The 19,105-nt window shown below is 42.4% G+C and overlaps 1 protein-coding gene across 5 annotated transcripts in view; it reads left to right on the forward strand.

Moving 5' to 3' along the window:
* Nucleotides 1–7,629: 7,629 nt before the first annotated feature.
* Nucleotides 7,630–19,105, forward strand: part of ptprua (protein tyrosine phosphatase receptor type Ua) — a 281,709-nt gene continuing 270,233 nt past the window's right edge. For all 5 annotated transcript variants that reach the window (XM_033636998.2, XM_033636995.2, XM_078175484.1 and 2 more), the window contains exon 1: nt 7,630–7,926. In XM_033636998.2, coding sequence (XP_033492889.1) covers nt 7,857–7,926 — 70 coding nt within the window. In that variant the 5' untranslated portion in view covers nt 7,630–7,856. The remainder of the gene's footprint in view (nt 7,927–19,105) is intronic.

Consider the following 19,105-nt stretch of genomic DNA (forward strand, 5'->3'; position numbering starts at 1 on the left):
TTTTGGTCACCTGACGTCACAACCTAAATTCAACCAAATGTCAATGCCTAACGACGTTGGTGGCCAACTGAGGCAGTCAGATCCACCCCTCGCTCCTCCATAGCTCCACCCTCTTATTCAAATATGGTCACTTCTGGCTGGTGACAGTCAAAATGCTGAACTTGAGGCTTTAAAGCTGGGATCCACAAACCAGTGGGTGGTGTCACAGTGGCTGCGTCCATTATTTTATTTACAGTTATGTGGATATGTTGAGAATAAAACGGTGTAACGCCCTCCAGTGAGTTCACCACAGAAGTTGTGTCTGACAGTGTGTCTCCTAGCAACGCCAGCTCTCAGTTGTCAATCAGCCAATGCTATAGAAAAAAGCTTCTCAAGGCTTGAGCATGACAGTCAGTTTCCACAAATGTGTCCAAAAATGGTTTCATCCTCTTCTGAAAAATGAAAATGCTGCAAAAATAGCAGCAGTATCATGATAGTTTGCACTCCTTCACACAAAAATGTGAGGAGAATTCAAATGTCAGTTGTCAAATGTCAACTTTAATTCTGATTTGAGAGTAGAATCACATTGACATAAAGCCTAAAATAGTGTCTTTGAAGTGTGGAAAAGAATAAATTAAACCTTCCCTGCAGATGTAATTGATTTCTGTTTCTTGTGGTGGGTGTTTGTCTGATGACGATCACCGGCTGGAGCTCCGAGCTCTCCAGTACCAACAATACCAGCTCCTGTATATTATTGGTGACACGGCTGAAGTGAAATACAGCAGAATTAATATGAGCAAATTAACTGGTTATATAACGTGTAATATAAGCACTTTATGGGTGAGCTGTTAACGTAAGCACAGAGGAAGTTATTAGATTTGAAGGGCATGTGGACCACTATATCTCTGACACCAATATATCAACCTCTCCCAATAGTTTAAAAATTCACATTGAATTATTACAGCCTGGCAAATGTAGCAAGCTCACAATATGCCCCCCACTACTATCCTCCAAGAAATAAATATCTCCCAGACACAAGTTAAAAGCCCTGAGGCTACAAAATCAATATTTCATAGGCAGGAGGTGATAAAGAGTCTTGATCCAGCTCTTCCTGTCTTTGAAGCAGCCAGTTGTCCAGTAGCGAGCAGCAGGATGGCTCGATGCCATCTGAAGCCACAGCCAAGTGGATTTGGGCCACTGCACAAATTTAACAGGTACAGGAAAGAGTTGGCTGCACTTCACCCTGCAGTGTGTTGATAAGTTTGGAAATAAAAGTCTGGGTGACCATCACATGGTGTATGTGGAGCTATTTATCCACCGACTACCAAACTGTGGCCTTGTCACTTTGGAATGACCCTGAAGAGAATCGAAGGCCAGGGGATAAAAGTATCCAGCACAGGCTGGGTCATTACATTACCGCCCAACCATACAAACTGCCGAAGGCTCAGGACTAGTTTACTGGAGGCTGAATCAATACCAAGACAATGAGTTCAAGTCTCAGATATGAAGGTGTTTGAGACCAAAGATCAAGATCTTGCACATTTTATGTGGGCAAACATTTGTTGTTAAAAACATGAGATCTAAATCATCGACTAAATGTAGTACGTCTTATACCTGTTTCATGTAGTTCTAGTCAAGGCTGGTGATACATCACCATGTTAAAGGGACAGTTCACCCAGAAATCAAAAGTACACATTTCTTCCTCTTACCTGTGGTGCTATTTATCAGTCTAGATTGTTTTGATGTGAGTTACCGAGTGTTGGAGATATCCAACGTAGAGATGTCTGCCTTCTCTCTAGTATAATGGAACTAGATGGCACTCAGCTCGCTGTGCCCAAAGCACCAAAAACAATATATTTGAAAAACTCAACAGCAATGTCAGGATTAGTGAAAACTCTAAGTATGTTCAGCCTGAGGTGAGGGAAACTCGAGATTTCCGTTTCACAAAGCCAGCTCAGCGTAACCTTCAGTCAGTTACTATGGCAACATACTCCGTGAAGCTAACCTGCTGGCTCGCAGGTTTGCGCCATCTAAGCCTGAGGTTGAGTGTGTAGCAGAAAGAGAAACATTGAGTATCCTTTTGTGGATAAAGTCATGGACGTTGAGGCACAGTTTATTCAGGGACTGTTGCGTCAGGAGATGGTGATTAGACCCCGTTTGGACGTCTTATCATTCCTGAGAAACGTCTATAGGAAAGATACAATTTCACCTCACAATTTATCATTTATCTTAAAGGGATAGTGCACCCAAAAAAGAAAATTCAGCCATTATCTACTCACCCATGTGCCGAGGGAGGCTCAGGTGAAGTTTTAGGCCCAATTGCAATCCGATCCCTTACAGACTCACTGACTTAGAGGCGCGTTCATGTGAAGTGCGTGAGTGTGTGAGGGCTGTCCCATTGTCAAATCGTCAAGTCAGTGAGTCAGTGAGTGAGCCCTTTATGCCCCCTTACCGTAGGTCAACATCGATGCGGACTTACGGTAAGGAAATTACCCACAGTTCATAGCGTTGTGACGTCAAATACAGGGGTTGCCCTCGGAACACCGGAAGTAACACGGTAAGCATGCACACGTGAGCTCGGTGTACACAGAAGCAGTTAGAGCTACAGGCTACAATGAGGCTAAAAACAGAGTTCAAATGACGTTTTTCCAAACAACTTTTTATGTCGGGGCTTCAGGACACTTGGATCACTACTGATGAGCAGTATGGAGATATTCTGTTGTTTCAATTATGTGTTTTTTTGGACGTTTTAATCTGGGGCGCCCAGCCTCCATTAGGTGGAGTTTTGTTGCTAGCCCCATCTCTGCAGGGGATGTGAGGACTATAAAACTTCACCTGAGCCTCCCTCAGCATATGGGTGAGTAGATAATGACTGAATTTTAATTTTTGGGTGAACTATCCCTTTAACAATCTGTTCCACCCAGATACATCAATATTACACATCGTGGATTTGCATTATCATCGGAGCAAATTTTATGCATTGCCCTTTGATTCTTCGGCAGCGGCAGTTTTTTTTATGACATCAGAGACACTGAACACATCAGCAAGGCAGCGGTTTGTCAAGCTGTAAGAAAAGTGACTCTGTGTGTCTTCTGCTGTATAAGATTTTTGTTGTTAAAGACATGTTTGAAGTCTTCATTTGCGGTCATTAAAATCTCCGATTCAGTTGGAATGAAATAAGTGGCTCTTCTTTTAACTCAGCTTTCTGCCATTGAAAATCATGTTATCTGCACTGATGATGTCTTCTGGTGCTCACCGTGAACGCGCTTCCCTCAGGCTGAACATAGGCCTACTCAGAGTTGAGGGAGCTGATTCTGATCAACTGTTCTGGAACCAAAAACTCAGTTTCTCAGCTCAGGCTCAGTCAACTCAGAGATCAAGATTAGGCTTAGTTTGTTGAGCCTGCTTTCTGAAATAGGGCCCTGGTTTCTCAAGATAATCCCCAGACCTCGTTGTGAGCAGTTTCATGTAAGAACTATTTTCTCTGTACCAGTTTACACCCACAAACTGTATCACTGTGCAAAAGGAAGTGTGCATCTACTGCTAGCTCACTGAGCACCACTGAGCTAGCTTACATTACAACTTAGCCAATGACACTATTACTGTTTACATCTTGCACTGTCAAACGCACAAGCGTCTCATCCATGAGTAGATGCGCAGTTCTGGGTGGCACGGCTGGTGAGTGTTGTTCGGTAGAAAGTGAATTTTTTCATTTTATTTTTGTGGCTCTTTCAGCGCATCTATTTCCATTATACTCAAGAGAAGGCAAACATCTCTACGGTCAATATCTCCAATAATTAGACTGGTAAAAGGGAAAATATGTACTTTTGATACTGGGGTGAACTATCCCTTTAAGTTGGCTTCATAGTCCAAGGAAGGGGTTAATGGGGTCCAGTTGTACATACCTACAGATTAGGTTTTGATTATAGTTGAGCTTCGGATTTGACCCACTGATAGCACCACTGCAATGCTTTAATTATCTTCCTCACAGTAACCGGGCTTCCATTCTTTAATCTGTGCTACAGAGCGACATACACTCACAGAACTGGAGTTACATCCATGTAACTTACAATGTTATTTGCCATGCCTCATCACTGAATAGGAAACTTCCACCAGGCAATCACTGTGTCTGCGTTCATTAATTCATACAGAGTGGCGATTGCCGTGAGCCACCTCATCCTGCACAGACTTCCACTGGGGCTCCCAGGAAGTTGTATAAACCCTTCCTTTACACTCATCAGTCCTTTCCTTCCAAGCTGGGCGGGACAAAGAGATGACCTATATAGTTTAATTAATTTCTGCTCTTAGGATCTTGTTTATTTGGTCAATATTTTATGGATTTCTTTATGGAATGTTAATAGATTGCTTTGTATTGCATTTACATTACATCCCTATGTTTATGCCCGAGGCTGCACCTAAATGATTGAGAGAGAAAGAAAAGAGGATGTGGGGGTCAGTGGGGCCCCACAGGACATTTCGTCGAGGGGAACTTTGACAAAAAAAAGAGAAAAGTCCCCAAATATTAGCATAAATTTGCGAAACTTATTTTTTCTTTAGTTTCTTATTCCTTTAATCACCCAATGACCTCTTCAAATACCTCTTGGAAACTCCCTGGGGCAGGTCTTGAACCCTGCATTAGCAACGCCTATTTAAATGGTGCATAAAAATACATTTGCTTTAATTAAATAACCACAAGCTAATGGCATGGTTAACCTGGGGGCAAGTACTATGCCTTAATGGGAGCACTGGTCGGTTTCTGGCTCTCAACGAAATAAATATGAAGACATCAGGTGCTTTGTGCTCTGTCTTTAGGCACAGCTGTGTAATAATAATGCTTTAATAATCATCTTGATATGCCTCACCTGTTAGGTGCATGGATTATGTTGGAAAAGAGAATACTAACATAGATTAAAACAAACTGGTGACCAAAATTTGAGAGAGACATCTTTTACATGCATAAAAAAGGATCTTACATCCTTTTACTTGTGTAAAAACAAAAGTGTTGCATATATATTTGTTCTGTGCACTTTGCACATTAAAACAAGGTGATCTCTGCTGAATAAACATAATTAAAATAAATCCCCTGGACAAGGTCAGATAAGCCCATGTTGAGGAAAGGTGTCTATAAGTTTACGGCTCAAACGCCATCTTCCTGGTATCTGCCTTCGTTCACGAACATTAAGTGTGACACAAAACGCTACTGAAGTCTACATATATAATATTTCAACCCCAAAACAGCTGTAAATTGAAGCTAATGTCAGTACATCAAATGGCCTGTTCTGGACAGTTAGTTGAAATCTCTGCTCATCGCTAAGCTAATTTATACAATGTAAAATATAGGCTGGTGCTAATAACGTTAGCATATATTTGTTTGGAAAACATGTTTAGTATAAGACAATTGTTTTGTCAGTGAACCTTGTGAGCTGTAATGGAGCCGAATTTTGTAACGTTACCTTTGTTAAATGTTGCTGTTGTCCCTAGTTTTATATGAGAAGAGGAAAAGATCGCTAGACACTATAGGCTAATTTATACAATGTAAAATGCCATAGGCTTGTGCTAATGACGTTAACATGTTGTATTTGTGGGGAAAATGTGTCCAGATAAAGACAAGTGTTTGTCTGTGAATGCTACGAGTTATAATGAAGCTGATTTGTGTACTTGTGTTTGAAATTGTCACTATTAAGCCATGTTTAATGTGTGTTTAATGTGTGTTTTGAATCAACTCAACTTTACAGCACTTCACAGAAACCTCTGCTGCTGACTAGTGTTTTGGAGGTGTAACTGCAGTGTGACACAGACACACCACCACACAAGTTTAAATGCTCACAACAACACAGGCTCTGCCGCACGAGTATAAATCTTGCTTAAGTCAGTGAAGTTGTGCTAAAACATTCCTAAAGCTAACAATGCAAGGACTGCAGTTGTGAGTGTGTAGCTTTTCCCTCCCCACATTTACACAGTTTGAATAAGTTTTTCAAAAAAGTTCAGTGTACTTCTCTCTGTCTTCGTCAGTACCTGGTGAGTGCTCCTCTGAAAATGTTCAGACAGTGGGCCTTCACGGGAATGATGGCTCAGGTAAGATACATCGCACTGTCACAAATCACTTTAATTCCTCTGCTGTAGACAAACACACACGCTGCTGTCTGGATGTCACTCACTGGCCAGCCTGTTGCTGTATTGACGTATGTCCATGATGACTATGTCATTCGTTATGGGAGCAGTCTACTGCTACAAGAAACAAACACACAAATTGACAGGTATTAAGACAGAAATCTAGAAGTCCAACTGTCCACTTTCTAATCTGCTTGTTTGATTCATAGTTGGGGTTCATTTGGTGGCCATCTTGAATTGATGTCCACTCCTGATCCAGACAACATACAAAGACAAATAAACCTACTTTTCCATATAATTTGGACACCAGGGGCCGTATTCACAAAGCCTCCTAGCAATCAGAGTTACTCCTAGTGACCAGTTCTAAGGAAGTTCTTAGAAGTGTGACGTTTTCTTAGAGTTTCCCCTTAAAGTTAAGACTAGGTCCTTGTAAAGATAAAAGTTATTGACACAGCATCTTAGCCCTAAGGTGGAAAACTGTTAGGAGCAGGAAGGAGGACATTTAAGAGGCTTCAGAGTTTCTTAATCAAAGAGGAAATGGTGGAAACACAGTGCAGCAGTGATGACTTGGGTCTGTCTCAACCTCCCATCAGCAGTGATCACATTTACAATGACGACACTTTCACAGTCAGCAGTTCATTTCATGTCCACTGGGTGTCCACACCTTGCAGGCTCACAAAAGGGTGTGTCCGTGACAACCAATCACATCTGTTAAAAGAATGCATCCAACCTACCAATGTGGTCAACCACACCTCCTTACTAAGGTAAAAGTTTCTGTCCCTTCCTTGCTCAGAGTTGCTCTGAGAACTTTTAAAATCACCCCTAAGCTAGGACTCTTTACTAAAAAATTTAGGCTACATTAGAAGCTCTCTGTGAGTGTTCTCAGAATGTTTGTGAACAGGGCCCCATGAATCAAATGGAAAGGTCATTGACATGCTTCAACCACTCAAGACGTCAGGGTCCTCTGCAGAGCACTGCTGGAGCTGGAAAAGGGAATTCAGCAGTAACTAAACTGCAGGCGTCGCACCTGTGGCTTGAAACTAAGCTATCCAGGTAAAACTCAATGCCACCGTGCTGTCACACAAACCACTGTGTTGGATACTGAAAGCTACTGAAGAGAACAGCCTCTTGTGCATCATATTAATAGAACACAAAATAAACTGCCTTCATTGATTTGGTAGCCTTTGGCAAAGTGTTACTCTCAATACCTCAGCACAAGTGAGTCACATTTTAATCTGGTGGTTTTAGCATAATAAAGTGGAGCATCAGCCAAAGCAGAAATGAGTGTTTAGAAGCCAGAAATGCACTTAAAGGGAGCACTGAGGAAATATGACCCCTCTAACGTGACAGTATGGTGACCAACTGTATGTGTGGCTGCTCCACAGACACCGCAGGTAACACCTGCAAAGCTGTGTGAGTGCAGGGTGTGAGATCCTCCTTCTCGCCACATGGAGGCGCCGCAGACCCGCATTCCCGCGTCCCACTTGCTCGCTTGGCAGTACAAGAAAAAAAAAAGTAGCGGAGCCGTTACAGGAAAAAGGGGGGCTCTTTTCGAACGCTTTAGCTCGAGATCAGATGCTCCCTGTGCGGGCTGAGGAGGGAGCAGGCAGGCAGCGCTTCTGCGGAGGGATTCAGCGATGAATGGAGCCGAGCGCACAACTTCTCTCCAGTCCTGCTGTTGCTGCCGCCGCTGCTGCTGGAGTTTGCTGTAGGATTTGTTTCCTTCTTGTGACAAAACGAGCTGGACTTTACTTCTTTCTGCCAACATGCATTCAGCAGCACTGCTACTGATGCTGGCCGTCAGGATCTACGCAGACAGCATGGAAGGACCAACAGGTAAAGAGAGGAAAGCTGGAATGTTTGCGCGCACCTGTAAATCTTCTCGCTGCTTTTTTTAAAGTTGATTGTCACGGCTTTAAAGTCGCTCTCACTCCACAGTCTGGGCACATATGTTAAAGTCAACATTGCACTTGCGCTGTTTGGGGTTTCACGGCTTAAAAAGTTATGTGAGAGTGTGTGTTAAGCTGTTTAAATCAGACCCCGGGTGCCGTCAGTGGCGTGAACTTTCTCCTTTGTGCGCATAGGGAGACGTTAATATCCCTCAGGGCATGAAATATGGAATTGCTTGCAACCTCAGAGTAAAATCACAGCATCATTTCATTACACGACTCAGTGGTGTTCCTGATTACCAAATTTTTGCAGAGGACATTCACTCTGAAGATTACATCTAAGTTATAAAGAAATCTGGATTCACATTTGCAGCACTCTCTGTCTCAATCTCTGCCCAGTGCACTCAGCATCATAACGGTCATGTTTTCATTGTTCAGGCTTCAGTAGGTGGCAACAACATCCTCTACTCTGTGTCATCCAAGAAGATGTAAATTGTCATCCCTCATTGGATTTTATTTATACTATGAAATGTGCTGCTGTGTGTAAATAGTATTGACGGAACATGTTGCATAATTGTGCTGCTGATGCAGAGGATGATTTGCTTGACTGGTGCAGTTTGTAGAAAATCAGCCATCAGAGGTATGTGTTTGTGTGTGTGGGGGGGACAGATCAGGAGTGTTTCTGCTGCTCCAAAGCAATACAGTGGAGATGAATTAGTAATGGCAGTGTTGTGCCCCAAATAAAAGCACTGGCAGCTGATCCAAATATTCTCTGTGTCAGTTAAACTCTGATAGACAGAAGCAAAGTCTTCTCAGAGAGGAAAACTGAGATTTTAAGACCTAATATGTGAAATCCACAAAGCCTGTCTGACATGGGAGTCCAAATCCTCTTCAGTTTGCCTGTGGCAAGTTTAACAATTGAACGGTTGAAGGTTTCCGAGGCCTCTGAACCTTGTCTTTTGAGGAGTGTTGTGGAATAAGATAGAAGAAAAAACTGCCTGTGGTCGCTCCCTGTCAGGTGGTCTCAAGTGAAAGTGACAGTTGGTCTACCTCAAGAATGCTTTGCAACTCGTGCCAGCGTTGTAGCGACGATATAAATACTCTGCCACATGGGTATCAGTTACACAGCCACCTAAACCAGTTGCTGAACAGACGTGCACTGAGCCACTCCCTGCTCTCCAGGATCAAGTTGGTTCTGTAGGCAAGATTTATTGTAACAAGCCAACTGTCTTATGAGATTACACAGAACAACAGAGACGACTGTCTCATCACCAGCTGGCATGCATTCAGCTCATGTGCTGGAAATTAATTCAGCTGTCGAGAGACGTGGAGAAATGTCCACACAGGAAGTAATCGGTCAAGACAACCTGGGCTGTGTATCGAACCTCTATACTTTTTGGTGCAGACTGAAATATGTAGCACCTTGTATTGAAAAAGTACAGAAACTTCAAATGTGTGGTCTATTTTGTAATCCTTTTTTACTTTTACTGCTCGGATGTTTCCTGGTTTGAATAAAAATCTTAGAATTTTTAGACTATTTCATCTCCACAGAGTTCTTGTACGACTGCTTTCTTTTCGACGTTTTGATTTCTAAGGCATCATATCATGATTAGTAAGACTGCAACTAACAATTATTTTCATCATCAATCTGTTGATAATGTCAATTAATCAATATGTCATTAGTGGTTCACAACTTTGGGTCTGGGGACTCGAGAGAGTTCCAGGGGAATAGTTTATTTTCACTTAAATTCACTTCCTCCATGTTTAGCTCCCCAATTGCAGGTGACAACTATAGAATTCTGCTCTTAATCATATCTAACAACCAAAATCTTTTCAGATGGAGGCCCCTGAGGCAAAATCTCAACATAATGTGTATCAATTTAGGGATCCTTGACACGACAAAGGTTGCGAACCACTGGTCTAAAAGATGATGAAAAATGCCCATCATAATTTCCCAAAGCCCGAGGTGACATATTCGCATGTCCTGTTTTGTGTGAGCAGCAGTTCAGCACCCAGAGATATTTGATTTATTATCATAGATGTCTGGAAACCAGAGAATATTTACATTTGAGAAACAGAAAGAGTTTGTTGACATAAAAAAAAGACTCAACAGTATCATCAAAATAATTGCAGATTGATTTACTGTCTGATGATTAATCAATTAATTGCGTAATCTTTGCATATCTAACCAACAGTAAAAAAAAAAAATGTCCTAGATACACACTGGGTATCATTTGTTCCTGATACTTAAACTTTCTGCTTAGTTTGGAGAATCTATACTGTTTTAGCAAATTCATTTTTAATTTAAAGAAATACCCGACACTGTAAAAAGAAACTATTTCTTTCAGCTTTAAAAAGTTAGTGTCGGGGCTGCCTTAAATTTTTAAGTTCACTGAATTTGAGAAGAGAAATCATTTCAAAAATACCTCAAAACAAAATTGATGCCATATCGAGATTCACAAGGCAGCGATCGTCCCTCTTACAAAGTTACCTCAACTTGTCGAATTCAGCAGACTTAAAATTTTAAGGCAGCCCGGACACTAACTTTTTAAGATTAAAACAAATAGTTCCTTTTGACAGTGAACGCATCAGACATAGAGATCTTTGCATAGATAAAACACAGCAAGGAATATCTGATAAAGAATAAAATAACAACCCAAACTCGTACGTATGTTAGCTGTGTTGCGAAGGGTTGCATCATATTTCTCCAGTGGTGCTGTACGTAAGAATCCGACCAAGCAATCGTTGTGAACTTTTGATTCGTGACACTTGCTGGTACTTGATGCTATATGGACACATTTTGGTTGGTACTGAGCATTGTAGTTTATTGGCGTCATGTAGCAGGGTCTATGGGTATTGAAGTTTCAACATTTCCCTTAAAGGGTTGCCAGCTATTGTCGTGCAGCTTTTATGCTGATTTATAATAAAGACAAGATGCAGTGCTACCCTCACTTTGTATTTCTGTTGTATTCAGGTGTCAGCGTGTGGCTGCACTTGGAGGTCCCTCACCTTAGCTCCATAGTTTCACCTACAGAATGTACGATTGTTGAGGTGAGGCGAAGCCTGCCGTGTTGTTCCAATGCACCCAGCCCCTGTTAGCGGGGGATCTAAGAAGTCAGAGCAGAAATGTAATTTAATCTAAGAATAAAACCACGTGAGCGAACCCCAACACTGTGCAGCCCCGACACGCAGCACCACACACTCTGAGATTGGAGGTCGGAAGGAGGTTGGCTTGAAAAGACCACACTGAAATGGGTGCTGACACGAGAAGGTGGGCTTTCACGGGCTGCTGGGAGGATGTAGAAAGGGTCCTCGGTGTGAAGCAGCGTGGATCCGGCTCAGTGTTAATCCAACAGAAAATAGCCTGACAGACACAGCTCTCCTGGGGCAAATGTGGAGGCTGTAAAGGGAGAAAATGGAGCGTATGCTCGAACAAAAGGCAATGATGAAATGCGGTTGTTCTGGAGGAAATAACACAAGATTCCTTAATAGAACAATTGCATAATGGCTACACGTTGTTCAAGAAAATTAGTACACTCTGTAATTGTAGTTAGTGATAATGAGATGGCAAAGGATACAAGCGTTGTTTCGACACCCATTTTACAGTATAAAGGAAGAAAGATTTGGGGAATCTATCATTATAACTTCACATCGTTTACCAGACAGTTACGAGTCCTCAGAGCTGTGGGACTCCATTTCAGAAGCAACAAACTAAACAATCTGGCTTTAATTGTCTTTTTGGCTGAAGAAAAATGGCCGCAATTAAACTGAAAATGGATAAAAATGACCAATTTGAGATGATAAAGTACAGCCCACGTTTCACTCCTCACCTTTGTGGTGCAGCATTATATGGGTAGCATATTGCAAACAGTCTATGTGAGCCTGTTTTTCTTTAGTTTGAATGGATGGGTCACGCATAAAATGTGCGGACATATTCAATCACCCAGAGCAGCCTGACAGATGCAGCCAGTGAGAGCAAAGCAGCCCAGCTGAGGTGGCAGTCAATCGGGCCTTTCTTTCCCTACATTCCACCACTTTGATGGCTTTTGAGAAATTTTAATTGCCTCCACTGTTAGTCACGAGCCGTTTGTCTCCGAGTTTTATTGGCAGTGCGGCTAAAGCAAACTTGTAAAGGTGTATAACAAAATTAACATTTTACTTTTAATCATCACAACTGAAGACTGCTTGGGTGTTTGGAAGTTTTGAGGCCTGCGATGAGTAGCTGAGAGACTTGGCAGACTTCTGTGCCTTTATACACACCTGCAGTGTGATTATTCTATTTATCTAAAAATGATTTCCTCTTATCATCGAGGGAGGAGTTAGGGCTGCTGTTGTGCAACTGGAAGTCAATTTTCTCCAAAGGAGTTAAGTTGGTGAAATGCAATGTGGCTTCCAACAGACCTGATTGTGCCCGTCTACGCTGAATTCCAGCTCCTTCTGCTCCATCTGTCTTTCCATGTGATCCATGTGATGTATCTTGAGTTGTCAACATGACTGGGCAATAACGCATTATGTGTTACAGTAATGTGATTACTTGTTTTTTCAGTAACAACCAGTGTATGGTATTATGATTTTAGGGTTGCCTTCGCCGTGCCTTCAGTGGAAAGATGATCCGTGACATTAAATTATTTTTTCTAGGATGGTGATGACCTGCCCTACTCGGCCCTACTCTGCCTCTGATTGGCTTACCCTGACATTCTTATCCTAACCCTAACCAATCTCACGTCAACCCAATCAACATAGGCAAAGAGTACCATCCAATCAGAGGAGAGTCAGGGAGGTCACGCCTTTGCCAGTCTAGGGAAAGAACATTTGCGTCATGTGGGAAGGCAGTTATGTCGCATTAACATCCTGTAGTTTAAACTGTAAATACGAGCAACCAACTTGGAGACGCTGTCAACGTCATCAGTAATTCAGTCAGGAATTTGTGACATTGACGATTTCTCCCTCTTGATAAAAAAAATCAAATAGAAACACTTTTAAGTAAGTTAATTTAGGCTGTTTAATGATGTTACTACAAGGCTAGCAATGGGGGGTAGCCATGCTTGAACAATAAGAAGCAACCTCTACGGCTGTAAAATGAAGCCAATGTGGAAGTGCCAAAAACTGCAGTTCTTTGAACGGCCACTTGAGGCTGGCTCCAAGAGCAAGTCAGTCCTCATAGACCCCCATGTTAAAATGTCCGACTTTACAGCAGAAATAAACATGTTTACATCCCGGAACAAAAAAAGGTTTTGGTCTCTATAGCTAATTTTGCTATTCATGACAACTGTACGGGGGGTGTATTTTTGTATAACTCACCCATTAAATGTTATCAAGGCTTAAAATTATGGAAAATTAAAGACATGGCTGCTTTGAGTGACAGGTGGATGCTCTCATTTCCAAGTGACAACATTGGTTGCATAAAATATAGCTGTTACTATTTCAGTGTGTTTTCAGTTCATGAAAGTTAATTGTAATGTTTTGGTCACCTAAAAAAGTCTTGTTCAGCGTTTGGTTGTGCTAAAAGATGCTACGGAGAGTCAGGTGTTCAGTTTATAGACCAGTTCAGACCAAAGATTAGCAATGAGACAAAACTGTTTAAGAACATTGCTGAGAAAAGTTGCAGCGGTGTGAACTGGCCGGTCTGAGCTTGACTTAAGCCGCTGATGGTTTCACCTGCAACTCGACTGGTCAAATTCAGCCAGTCGGCTTGTAGTGAAGTTCGCTAACAAAGTCAAAACGACTGCAAGCGGCATGTTTGCTTTCTGTGGCAGGTGCTCCGTCCCCATTGAGCCCTCTGTTTCCATCCCGTGTTGGATGATGGGTCGCTGCTGACAAGGTTTTTAGAGCACTGCAGAATGGAGCTGTGCAAGGAGTTGCATGTCTCAACTCGCCTCGTCGCAAATCTTTGGTCTGAACTGGGCTTATCCTGTTTTAATGGCTTTAAGCCCATATTTGCTGGTAAAAATTTTTTTGCTTTAGTTAACCATAGGTGTAAACGCACCGAGCTAACCAAGATAGCAGCTAGCGTCAGGGTTAGCTTCCGCCTTTTGGGCAAATATGCTCACGACCGCAAAAATGCCTAACTCAAGGCTTCAAAACTGGCGTCCACGAACCAATCAGTACTGTCACAGTGGCTGCATCCATTAATTTATACAGTCTATGGTGAACACTCCCCAGTCGGAATAAGTCATATTTGCTTCCAAGAAAAGGATAAATGTGGCTGGCATGCTAATGCTTGTCAGCGGTAAACCCACAATGAGAGTCAGCTGGTTTTGTTCAGAGTTGAAAGGTTAGAAATCCACGTCATTACTGTGAAGTAAGGATTTATGAAGGGCTTCCACCTGTTAAACTAGCTGTGCATGGTCAGTAAATATCCAAACTCTATGGCTGGCTGCTTGTTAAACCACGATGTACAGAAGTTGTGATGTGGAGGCGTTGGATTTGCTTAAAGGCACCTTTGCCAGTGACTGGTGGTCATTTTTGATTCTTTTTATTGAGTTAATTGTTCAGCAGGGCCTGTGTTGGAAACCACATGTTGGTCATCATGGTGGTAGCAATGAGACCATCCCCAACCATTATCGCCTTCTGCAATATGTTTATGACGTTAATCCACCAGTGCTGCTGCTGCTGCTGGCGTGCGCCTGTCACCACCACGCGTTGTTAATGGAGCTGACAGAGCTGCCAGACTGACTTGGCCAGGACCCATGAGGCGTCTTTGCAGGGAGAACCAGGACCATCTTTGCCTCTCCAGGTGTTAGAAATATGTTGTTTTTTTCCTTCCCCATCAACAGCAAATCATTATTGAGCAGATGGAGAAGTGCCAGCAGGCACCATGCTGCCTGTCAAGCTGATCGCTAGACATGTTGAGACGATAAAGTTAATTTGCTCCTTCTTAGACATCCTCTTGTGTTGGTGGACGCCTATGTTGGTGTTCAATTTAGATTACTTTAAAGGAAGCTGCTGGGTTTGTGATTGCTGTTGCTCGCTTTTCCCTCAGTGACTCATTTCATTACTTATACGAATGTATTTCAACAAGCTATATAATGATTTGCTGCATGAAACGCTTCATGAAATCAGCGAAATAGGTGAGGGGAATAAATTCACATAGCATGAACGCATCAGCTGCTTGAGAATCAGCTGCTGGTGGAATTTGGGTCTTGGAATTTGCCGTCTGTTGCAGGTACGCAGAGTGCTGCTAATTTATGATTATAGAGTCCCAGTGGACCCGCTGCTGGAGCAACAAAAGCCAGAGATTTTTAAAGCATCCAGACTTTCACACTACAGATGACATAAATTTGCTTTTTAGAAAATTTTAGAAACGCTCCAAGTGCCTGAGATGCCTCTTTGCACTCCTTCAACCCCGCTCACCCTCAACACAAGAGCTCATAGTCTGCCACAGATCATGTCTCAAATTGTCCACAGAACACTGAGAGTGTCATGGTGATGCTTTGAAAGCAGCTGCATGGGAAGCTTACCCGATTGCAGTGAAGTAATTGCGCCAAAAACGATCTCTGTCTCTGAAAACTTGACTACATTTCATTTCAGCAAAGTGTCTCCTAATTCCTCAACCATCCTCGAGAAAGGAAGCATTTTACAGCAGATTTTGAGAATGTAAAATATATTCTATAAAAGTGACAGTATTAAGTATGCTGAAAAAATCAGTATGCATACTAAATCTGCTTGACTTTTTGCCTTTGATGGGCACTGTTGTCCCGCATTGGACTGCAAGACGAATACAGAGTTGCTGCTCAAAGCTTCAAAACATTAAAACTAATTACAGACCCTGGTGAGCCAAGGGATAAGAAAACAAATCAGTCTTTAGGAATTAGTCTAAATTCTCTGATTCCAGCTGCTTAAATGTAAATATTTTCTGGTTTCTGTTCTCCTCTATTGCAGTAAACTGAATACCTTTGGGTCATGACAAAATGCAGTATTTGAAGACATCATGTTAACCTTTGGGAGACACATTTGTTCAGCATTTTCTGACATTTTATAGACCAAACAGGTAGGCCTGATAGATAAATCGAGAAAGTAATTGATGGATAAATCGCCAATGAAAACAGTCATTTGTTGCAGCCTGAGTAGCCATGTGGAATGTAGGAAAATAGAAATGTGCATCATTTGTTATTTCAACCTTAAAACAGTATAAATTGCAAGCATACAGAAAAACTGTGAAAGAAATAAACCACACATACATGTAAGACACAAGTATGAAGATAAACGCCCTATGACAATAAAAAAAAGTTTGTTCTTTCTTTTGGAAATGCTGTGAATCTTGGAAATAAGTTTAGCTTTAAATAAAAGTTAGCTAAACAAACATCAAACACATAGTTCTCTTATGTTGAACACCAAAAGAGATATGCAATAAGATATCATGTCTTGGAATAGATGGGGAAAGATGGAACTGTAGGTGCCAGCCAACTGCAATCAAACCCCAGACCACACATAAAGATATGGTCTATGGTGTCGATAACGTTCTCACAGAACATTACACTGCAACGCTCATTTTCAGTTTTTCAAGTCTCATTTCCGGTGAGGGAAATCTTTGCACTTTATCATTTTGTACTAACTGCAAAAATTGTATACTGTGTGGGGCTGTCCCCGTTAGAGTTGAATATTCAAATTATGATTAGGACCTCTGGGTATGTTTCGGTCCCCAGATTCAGCTGCAGAGTGAGCGCTCCTCACTTTCACACTGCTCTCTGGTGCAGGCAGCTCCAGACCCAGAGCCAGGGTGAGTCTGAGTGAGACTGAGGCAGGTGCCTGAAGGAAGAGAGACCAATGAGACTAACATGAATTTGCAGCTCACAGTAACTTAATATGATATGATGATGTTTCTGCCGGCAGAAGTTGTTGCACATTTCCCATCCATTATTAGCATAGTTACTGCAGAATCTTCCGCTGAGCCTTGTTCAAACTCTGAAACCCTATATGAAAAAGGAGAAATGAACAGTCGAATACTTGTACCGAACAGCCAAATCCAATCGGACTGACATGATTAGGATATAGCCGTAATACTGTGACAATTAATATACAGCACATAGTCTATACTATCTGTATTTATTTTATTTAAAAAAAACTAAACATGTTTATGTTTCTGAATGTAAGGTATCCAAACATGTCAAAATTGAAAGCCAGGTATCACATCAGTGCTATAATCCAAATTTCTAAATGATAGCCTTCTAGCCCTGCTGAAAAGAAGTAGACAAAGCAGGTTGAGGGAAAGTGGGTATACCAGAGAGGCAAATTGGAGCACTTCATCAAAATTTAAGCCCCTGGAATGCACTCAACGTCACAGATTGATGATAGATAACAGTGTGGAGTGTTTGAGGGAGGATTTTTCCTTTCAAGGATAATTTACCCTGTGGTATTGAAATCATTGCTCTCAGCACACAGACATGGCCAACTTGTTGGGAATTGGCAGGTGTGATTGATGATGTGGAATCCTGTCTGTTGTGGCTGTGCGCTTGCATTAGGGATGAGTTGGACACAGAGATGAGATATGCAGGTGCATGACTGTTCTGCAATGATGGCTGCCTGTCCATTTAGTGCAGTCCTGCTCTCCGTCAGATTTAGCTGCTGCTGCCATTACCGCCCAGATTTGTCACCGCTGCTGACAGCCAGGCGTGAATAATCTTTATGAATATTTCTCTATCTCTCGTGCTGCCTAGCCGACGGTGTGTTTACACTCTGCGGCTGAACCAATTGTCCGAGCCGTTCCCTGGCCATGAAACCTGCGGTCGGATCTGTCACGACTGATGACAGGTTGATGTGAGTCGTGATGCTGGCAGCAGAGAGGAAACTGTCGCTGCAGCGCGAGATGACCAAGAAGCAGATTCAGCAGACGGGGTCAGAGTTCAGCCACAGGATGATTTTGTGGCGGTGCTGTCAGCAAGTGTCGCTTTAGATTGAGATGACATCTAAGGCCAAACTGCGGGAAAAGCATTCCTCTCGCTTCCTTTCCTCTCTGCAGCTTCTCGGGTAAAATAACTGCATGATGCCAAAAGCTATTTCTTTTCAGCTCTGCTACCTCCTCCTCAGCTCTTTATCTCCCAGAGTTCTCCCTCCCAGACTCACATGTTTAGTCCCCCGTGTCATTAATGTAGAAGACCACATTGCTGATAAACTCAACTTAGATTAACTGCCAAACTACAAACTCCCTCTCATATCTTTAACTTCATTTTGTAAGATACAACAAAAAAAAAGAAAAAGTCAGTGATATGGAGCAAGACCCGGGGTGTGAGGGTCCCAGGGTAGCTGTAGATATTACACTTTAAAAAGTAGGCGTTTAAAGTTATCAAACCTGTGGGCCTCAGAGTGTCCCTGTGGCACACGAGAGATATTAAAAGTTGAAGGGAAACTTGTGGGAAAAAAAAGTTAAATAATTAAATAAATAATATGACATGTCCCTCAACGGAGTGAACAAGGGCACTGCGGCATCGCCTGCTCACCCCTGTCAAGGTTAGCAGTGACCCTCCTGTGCACAGCAGGGGAGGTTATGCAGCATGAACAGCAACACCTGTGTGTCTGCTATCACTGCAGGACATCTTCATCAACGGCTTCTTGACTTCCTCCTTCTGTAAATAAATTTGGATCAATGCCAGTTTTGTGGCTTTATTTTGCCCTTTTCTGGAGCATCTTACTTTGTAATAGAATACATGAGGTGTCAGAGCTGCGTAGTGCAGGCTGAGGAAAGAGACGGGTGATGAGTAATACTCTCTCCTCCATCTGCAACTACTCCAGAAGTGCTTCTGTGCACATATCTCCCAATCTTTCCTGTGCAGCTGCGGCTGGTATGACGTGTGTTGACGTGTGTTCAGAACAGCTCTCCTCTTCAAAAATCTTCACAGAGGGGGGCGAAGGGCAGTAACCATGTAAATGGGGACAGAAATGCACCGATCCAACCTTTATTTCTCCCAGTATTGATTGATACCTCACCTTGTGGTATCTATTGATACTGAGTGCTGATCCAGCACCATTTCTCTAACCATCCACCTATTTTCTGTAACCGCTTATTCTCTTGAGGGAAATAGGAGGCCTGAAGCTGATCACAGATGACACTGGGCGACTGTGATCAGCGGGGTATACTCTGGACAGGTCGGCAGACTACCACAGGGCTTACACTTAAAGACAGACAACGG

The sequence above is a fragment of the Epinephelus lanceolatus genome, chromosome 16 (assembly GCF_041903045.1).
Source record: "Epinephelus lanceolatus isolate andai-2023 chromosome 16, ASM4190304v1, whole genome shotgun sequence".
Lineage (NCBI taxonomy): Eukaryota > Metazoa > Chordata > Actinopteri > Perciformes > Serranidae > Epinephelus > Epinephelus lanceolatus.